We start from the raw sequence: 8,580 nt of genomic DNA, 5'->3' as shown, positions 1-8,580 counted from the left end.
TATCCCACCTGCCTTCCTAAGCACTGAAATGAAATGAAATGAAAATGAAAATGAAATGAAATGAAAATCGCTTATTGTCACGAGTAGGCTTCAATGAAGTTACTGTGAAAAGCCCCTAGTCACCACATTCCGGCGCCTGTTCGGGGAGGTTGGTACAGGAATCGAACCGTGCTGCTGGCCTGCCTTGGTCTGCTTTAAAAGCCAGCAATTTAGCCCAGTGTGCTAAACCATCCTCTCACTGAAGAGAGAGAGTGAGAGGCAGCTGAGAGAGACAGAGGGAGAGAGAGGAAGCAGAGGGGGTGAGAGGCACCAGAGAGAGAGAGGAACACCAGAGACTGGGAGAGGCAGGAGAGAGAGAGGAGAGAAGAGAGAGACAGTCTAGTCAGTAACAAAAATAAGTAATGGAATTGCTTTCAGACACGGATCAGCATGAACCGACACCACTTTATTGACAGATTGACAAGGTAGTCACTGTACTTGAATCAATGTTATTCACTTTTGGAATTGAATGAACAAAGGGTCAGATTAACTATATCACAATCACCCAGATTCAAATAGGTCTGTTTAATACAGAACAGGATTAAACCCAGTGTCCAATATTACAGGTGTCTGTGGCTGTTTGATGCCTGGTTTCATTGTACAGCTGACAAGCCCACAGCTTCAGTGAACTCGTCTACCCAGGGTCTGTTTCTAAACCCTCATCACAACATAATACCTGGTTAGCTATTTATATATGGTCAGCCTGGTTGGACAGCTAACACAAAGCTCAACCAGAAACTATGGTTCTTCTTTCAACTGATTCCAGCTCCGACATGCGGTCACAGCATCTCCAGCCTTCAGCTCTGTTACTGGGCTGTTATTGACATGAGCAAGAGAGAGACAGCAAGTTGCCTGAGGCTTAAATGGGAAGTTGAAACTTGTGACTCAAAACCAACTGTGTAAGATCTCTGAAAAGATCAGGAATTTTAAAAGATAAATTCTAAACCCAGTGAACAAATTAATGAGTCATAAGACAAAAACTTCAGGTTTTATGACTTTACTGCAACAAACTAGAAGCAACAATGCCTAAACACTATTTTTATAGGGAACGTATCCCTTAAACTACAAATAGAATGTAGCCCTTTTACTTTTAAGACAATCAAAAATCACACTCCATGGTTACGTCGCTGAATTGTCACTCAATTCTCCTGGAAGCAGCCCAATGTGATTCTTCGTTCCTGTGTTTACTTCCATTCTGTTCCTTTTCCTGATTGGCAATCCTTAACCCCAGAAGTGTCTTTTGCAGTGATGGTTCTCCTGATGATATTCAGGTCCCCATAAACCAAGTGACTCCTCCAAATCCTGAAGTGGCGTTAGGTTTTTTTCTGCAAATCTTCATCTAATATCCTGTAAAAGGAATTTACAAATGGAAATTGAGAACAGGCAATTCTAGTTTCCATCCAACACACTCTCCCTCCATTCTCACTCTGCTGTAATATTCATCCTCCTAATTCTCTAAAGGTGCTGATTCAGGCTGACTGACAGATCCCTGCTCCCCGTCTTGGAGAGGCCTGAAAATCTCCATGCAGGCTGCCAGACAGAAATATGTCTATGTTACTGAACTCAAAATGTGTGGAACATACAGACTGGATTCACTTCCTTTCTCTTCAGCTGCTGCAAGTCACCACTGTCCCCTCAGAATGAGGAAAGAAATGGAAAGATAAAGTAGACTTGGAGCAGCTGCTGCCTCTTGTGGGGCATTCCAGAACGAGAGGTAATAGTCTTACGGTAAGCGGTAGCAAATTCAAAACAGTTTTAATTAAAAAAAAATTTTTTTTTAAGAATACCCAATTATTTTTTTTTCAATTAAAGGGCAATAATTTAGTGTGACCAATCCACCTACTCTGCACATCTTTGGGTTGTGGGGGTGAAACCTACGCAGACACAGGGAGTAAGTGCAAATTCCACACAGACATTGACCCAGGGCCAGGATCGAACCCAGATCCTCAGCGCCGTAGGCAGCAGTGCTAACCACTGGGCCACAGTGCTGCCCTGTTCAAAACAGTGTTGAGGAGAAGCTGCTTCTCCCAAGGGCTGTGAATCTGTGGAATTCACTACCCCAGAGTGCAGAGGAGCTGGGACAGTGAGTAAATTTAGGGAGAAGTTAGACAGATTTTTAATCTGGTTGAAGGGTTCTGAAGAACTCTCAGGACGGTGGAGATAAGGCCAGGATGAGATCAGCGATGACCGAATGGCGGAGCAGACTCGATGGGCCAAATGGCCTAATTCTGTTCTTATATCGTATGAACTTCTGAAAGGGGGAGACATTGATTTGCTCCCAGATGTTGCCCAGAGGAGGAAGTTTTAGTCTGAAACCCATTGTTTAACCTCCACGTTGTGACATCACAAAGGAATTCATTCTCTAAATCAGCCAATAGGAATCCAGTCGCTCCGTGGTGACGTCACTGCATTAGTGCGCACACGCCGGCGCGCGGACACGCGAGCGCCGCCCCCACCCTCTGTTCCGTCTCCCCCAACACATCCTCGAGACGGTTTCCAGCAACCGGCTGACAGTTCCGGCCGTCGGTGATCGCCCCTTCCCTGACCCGGGACTGCGCATGCGTCGGGGAGCTCACTTCCCCGGACCTTACCTCTCAGGTGTTGTCCAATGGGAAGATTGGAGGACCGGAAAGACTCTGCCCCTCCGCCAATCAAAGCTCCCCCATTGTCTCGATGCGAAAGCTGCACATGGAGGTTTCTGCCGAGAAAGCTGTTGTTCCCCCAACCCTGAATGAGCTTGAGCTGCACACAGACTCCTGTCTCCAACATCTGTGAGTAAAACACTTTCTTTTCTCCCCCTTTCCATTTCTTTTCTCATTCTGACCTTCAATTGGTAACTTGCAGTGACTGAAGGGAAAGGAAGTGAATCCAGGGAGGGTGCAGACTCTGCAAAGCTTGGCCCAGGTCTCTCTCTCTTAAAGACATTAACATCCTTTGCTCCCTCAGCTCGACACATTTATTTGTCTGGCTAAAAGGACGATCTCTTTCCCAATGTTCACAATTAAAGGGCTGGTTTCATAGATTACATAGATTACATAGAACATACAGTGCAGAAGGAGGCCATTCGGCCCATCGAGTCTGCACCGACCCACATTAATCCCTCACTTCCACCCTATCCCCGCAACCCAATAACCCCTCCCAACCCTTATGGACACTACGGGCAATTTTTTTTTTTTAGCATGGCCAATCCACCTAACCTGCACGTCTTTGGACTGTGGGAGGAAACCGGAGCACCCGGAGGAAACCCACGCAGACACGGGGAGAACGTGCAGACTCCGCACAGACAGTGACCCAGCGGGGAATCGAACCTGGGACCCTGGCGCTGTGAAGCCACAGTGCTATCCACTTGTGCTACCGTGCTTCCCCAGGAGATGGCTGACATTTAAAGGGTCAGTAAACAGGCCAAATCCAACCCAGCTAATTACTTCCCTGTCGGAATACTCTCCATCATCAGCAAAGTAATGGAAGGAGTCATCAAAGGTCCTATTAAGTGGCACTTATTCTGCAATAACCTGCTCCAGGACGCTCAGTTTGGGCTCTGCCAGGGTCTCTCAGTTCCTTACCTCATTACAGCCTTGGTTCAACCAACATCCTGGCGGTTACCATTGGTCAGAAACTGGACTGGACTAGCCATATTAATACTGCAGCTACCAAGGCAGATCAAGGGCTGGGAATCCTACGGTGAGTAACATGCCTCCTGATGCCCCAAAGCCTGTCCACCAGACATCTACAAGCACAAGTCAGGAGTGTAATGGAATACCCTCCACTTTGCTGGATGAGTGCAGCTCCAACAACACGCAAGAAGCTCGACTCTATCCAGACAAAGCAGCCTGATTGATTGCATCGCCTTCCACAAACATTCAAACCTTCCACCACCGACAAACAGTAGCAGTCGTGTATACCATTTACAGGATACACTGCAGTAACTCATAAAGATTCCTCAGACAGCACCTTCCAAACCCACAACCACTCCCATCTAGAAGGACAAGAGCAGCAGAAACCTGGGAAGCCCACCACCTGGAAGTTCTCCTACAAGTTGCTCACCACCTTGACTTGGAAATATATTGCCGTTCCTTCACTGCCCCTGGGGCAACATCCTGGAATTCGCTCCCGAACAGCACAGGGGATGTAGGGCAGCATGGTGGAGCAGTGGTTAGCGCTGCTGCTTCACGGCTCCGAGGTCCCAGGCTCAATCCCGGCTCTGGGTCACTGTCCACGTGGAGTTTGCACACTCTCCCCGTGTTTGCTTGCGTTTCGCCCCCACAACCCAAAGATGTGCAGGGTAGGTAGATTAGCCACACTAAATTGCCCCTTAATTGTAAAAAATTAATTGGGTATCCTAAATTTATAAAAAAACAAAGTGGGAAAAAAAAACAGCACAGGGGATGTACCTACACCTCAAGGACTGCAGCAGTTCAAAAAGCAGCTCACCACTACTTCGGAAGGGCAACTGGGATGGGCAATAAATGCTGGCCTAACCAGCATTGTCCACATCCCGTAAATTAATTTTTAAAAATTCAATATTGGACAGAGGTATGTCGAGTGTTGTTATATGGTATGTATTGTAGCTATTATTGATGGTTCTGTAAGACAATACATGTATTATTATTTCTCCTTTTGTAAATATTACTGTACCTACATTATATATTTCCAGTCATACAGTCATTGCAGCACTGACAGAATCCATTTGGTAACTCAAGTCAATGCTGACTCTCTACAGCAATCCAGTCAGTCCCATTCCCCCTCGATATCTGTGTTCCCCTGAAAGTTTATTTTCTTCAAGTAACCATCTTATTTTATTTTAAATTATTGATCATCTCGACTTCCGCAACCCTTGTGGGCAGTGAGTTCCCTGTCATGACTACTCCATGACTAAATAAAACTCTTCCCCAGAATTTCCCTATCTCTAATCAGTAAATGTACTTGTATGGAGATTCTCTACTCTTGTACAGGTTTTAGTGAGTTTAGATTTGTTGATCAGCACCTTCAGGAAAATTGGAAGGGAAAGTAAGTGAATACAGGTCTCTGTGTCCAGGACAGGAAACAGTGAGCTTGGATCTATCAATCAGCCTGGATCAGCATCTTCAGGAGAATTGGGAGGGTGAATATTAGTTATAGCAGAGTGAGAATGGAGGGAGAGTGTGTGGGATTGAGATTTAGAGCATTTCAGGGAAAGAGAGAGGAAAGAATGTTCGATAGAAACTAGAATTGTCTGTTCTGAGTTTCTATCCTGTACTGACAATGATTACTATTGTAAAATCTGTTTGCAGGAAGTTCGAACGAGAGGAATTTGAGGCCGATATCTCAAACTAAATATCACGTCAAGAACTGACTGAGTCACTCAATTCTTGGGATCATCGGCCTTTGAATCTAGAAGGAGAAATGTTTGTCTATTCTGTCTGCTTCAAGAGATTTTAAACATCAGTGTGTCTGGAAAAGCACTGAGACACACACACACACGTGTGAGACTGTTACAGAGCACTGACTGTGGAAAGAGCTTTAACCAGTGACACAGCCTGAAAAAATACGGCACCATTCACAGCAGGGAGAGACTGTATAGGTGCTCTGCGTGTGGACGAGTCTTCAACTGATCGTCCAACGCGGTGAGATGCAAGATCACCCGGACCATGGAGAAACCATGGAAATGTGAGGATTGTGGGAAGGGATACATTGCCCCACACGAGCTGGAAAGACATCAACGCAGTCACACTGGAGAGAGGCCTTTCACCTGCTTTCAGTGTGAAAAGGGATTCACTGACATTGGCAACCTGCGGAGACATGAACGAGTTCACACTGGAGAGAGGCCTTTCACCTGCTCTCAGTGTGAAAAGGGATTCACTGACATTGGCAACCTGCGGAGACACGAACGAGTTCACACTGGAGAGAGGCCTTTCACCTGCTCTCAGTGTGAAAAGGGATTCACTCACATTGGAGGCCTGCGGAGACACGAACAAGTTCACACTGGAGCGAGGCCTTTCACCTGCTCTCAGTGTGAAAAGGGATTCACTCAAATTGGCAACCTGCGGAGACACAAACGAGTTCACACTGGAGAGAGGCCTTTCACCTGCTTTCAGTGTGAAAAGGGATTCACTGACATTGGCAACCTGCGGAGACATGAACGAGTTCACACTGGAGAGAGGCCTTTCACCTGCTCTCAGTGTGAAAAGGGATTCACTGACATTGGCAGCCTGCGGAAACACGAACGAGTTCACACTGGGGAGAGGCCTTTCACCTGCTCTCAGTGTGAAAAGGGATTCACTCACATTGGCAACCTGCGGAGACACGAACGAGTTCACACTGGAGAGAGGCCTTTCACCTGCTCTCAGTGTGAAAAGGGATTCACTCACATTGGCACCCTGCGGAGACACGAACGAGTTCACACCGGGGAGAGGCCATTCAACTGCTCTGACTGTGGGAAGGGATTCACTCGGTTATCCAGCCTGCTGAGACACCAGATAGTTCACACCGGGCAGAAGCCGTTCATCTGCACTGTGTGTGATAAGGGATTCACTCGGTTACCCCACCTGCAGGGACACCAGAGAGTTCACACCGGGCAGAAGCCGTTCATCTGCTCTGTGTGTGATAAGGGATTTGCTCAATTATCCAGCCTGCTGAAACACAATGTCACTCACACCAAGAGCAGGCCCTTTAAATGCTCTGACTGCAGGAGGGGTTTCAAAAGCTCACAGCGACTGATGTCCCACCAGCGCATTCACTCTGAGGAGAAACTGTTCAGCTGCTCTCACTGCACAAAGAGCTTTAGAACCTCCACCAACCTGATGAAACACGAGCGAGGTCACACCGGGGAGAGCCCGTTCACCTCTCCGACTGGGAAAAGCTTCACTCGGTCATCACTTGCTGAGCCACAATGTCACTCACACCAATGAGAGACCCTTTAAATGCTCCGACTGTGGGAGTAGGTTTAAAAGCTCTCGGGTACTGATGCCCCACCTGCGCATTCACACTGAGGAGAAACTGTTCAGCTGCTCTCACTGCACAGAGGTTTCAAACATCATCCACATTGCGGAGGCACCAGCGAGTTCACACTGGAAAGAAGCCATTCACCTGCTCTCACTGTGGGGAGGGATTCACGCAGTCGTCCAACATGCTGAGACACCAAATGGTTCGCAAGTGGTGTTGGGTTTGATTCTGCTGTTATTCCTGCTGTTAATCACATCCAGGACTGAACCTGGAGTGGGTGGAGGGTTTTGCCTCCTCAACTCCTCCTGGTGCTCGGACGTAGCGACCCTGCGAACTACTGCTCCCCGGACCTGGAATAGCTGACTGTGAAGTACCGTCCATACTACCTTCCATGGAGTTCACTTCTGCCATCATCACGGGGGTCTACATCCCACCCCAGGTGGAAGTGAAGAAGGCGCTTGATGAATTGTAACCGCTATAAATAACAATGAAACGGAATACCCGGAGGCCTTGTTCATCGTGGCCGGCACTTCAAACAGGCCAACCTCCAGCGTGGGCAGCACGGTAGGTAGCATTGTGGATAGCACAATTGCTTCACAGCTCCAGGGTCCCAGGTTCGATTCCGGCTTGGGTCACTGTCTGCGGAGTCTGCACATCCTCCCCGTGTGTGCATGGGTTTCCTCCGGGTGCTCCGGTTTCCTCCCACAGTCCAAAGATGTGCAGGTTAGGTGGATTGGCCATGATAAATTGCCCTTAGTGTCCAAAATTGCCCTTAGTGTTGGTTGGGGTTGCTGGGTTATGGGGATAGGGTGGAGGTGTTGACCTTGGGTAGGGTGCTCTTTCCAAGAGCCGGTGCAGACTTGATGGGCCGAATGGCCTCCTTCTACACTGTAAATTCTATGATAATCTATGAAAATTCCACCAACACACTTCCTGTCCCAACAGTGGCCCCAACATCTTGACCACTGCTACACAAACATCATGGGCACCTGATGATCCATCCCGACTGCACTTTGGAAAGTTGAACCACAAGATGGTGCTCCTTTTCCCAGCATACAAGCAGAAACTTAAGCGGGAGAATCCGGTTAAGAAGGTTGTGCAAATGCTGGTCTGAGGCAACAGAAGAGCTCCTTCTTGACTTGTCCCTATTCAAGAACTCGGCAGCTAACCTAAATGGGTATGCCAGCACCATCACAGACTTCATCAGCAAGTGAGTAGACGATTGTGTGTCAAAGAAGGTAGTACGTACGTTACCCAACCAGAATCCGGAGATTCACTCTCGACTGAAGGCCACGTCTGAGGTATTCAAGTCTGGCAACCCTGACCTACACAAAAAATCTGGGTACAACCTCTGCAAAGCCAACAGGGATGCCAAGAGACAACAGAAGAGTTGTCCAGACTAAGCTAGAATCATGGACTCTCATCGATTGTGGCGAGGCTTAAACAACATAATGCGCTAAAAAGCAAAGCCGAGTAGAATCTTTAGCAACAGCGCACCCCTTCCCAACAAACGCAATGCATTCTATGCTTATTTCGAGCAGGAAACCAACAAACCTGTCATCTGCCCCAAGCAGCCTTGGGCACGCCCATGCCCACCGTCACAGCGTACAAAGTCACATT

At 47.7% G+C, this 8,580-nt stretch overlaps 1 protein-coding gene and 1 long non-coding RNA gene across 2 annotated transcripts; one reads left to right on the top strand and one right to left on the bottom strand.

Moving 5' to 3' along the window:
* Positions 1 to 424: 424 nt before the first annotated feature.
* On the bottom strand, positions 425 to 2,625 carry LOC140406923 (uncharacterized). Its single transcript, XR_011939379.1, has 2 exons — positions 2,496 to 2,625; positions 425 to 1,386 (listed from the first exon to the last, which is right to left on the bottom strand). It is a non-coding gene; the product is annotated as an uncharacterized lncRNA (long non-coding RNA).
* LOC140406921 (uncharacterized) lies at positions 2,510 to 7,637 on the top strand. Its single transcript, XM_072494775.1, has 2 exons — positions 2,510 to 2,810; positions 5,310 to 7,637. Exon 2 carries the CDS (start codon positions 5,667 to 5,669, stop codon positions 6,924 to 6,926), a length of 1,260 nt encoding a protein of 419 aa, XP_072350876.1. The 5' UTR covers positions 2,510 to 2,810; positions 5,310 to 5,666; the 3' UTR covers positions 6,927 to 7,637.
* Positions 7,638 to 8,580: the final 943 nt, after the last annotated feature.

This window comes from Scyliorhinus torazame, unplaced genomic scaffold, assembly GCF_047496885.1.
Source record: "Scyliorhinus torazame isolate Kashiwa2021f unplaced genomic scaffold, sScyTor2.1 scaffold_1021, whole genome shotgun sequence".
Classification (NCBI taxonomy): domain Eukaryota; kingdom Metazoa; phylum Chordata; class Chondrichthyes; order Carcharhiniformes; family Scyliorhinidae; genus Scyliorhinus; species Scyliorhinus torazame.
This window is presented reverse-complemented; position numbering and strand designations above follow the sequence as displayed.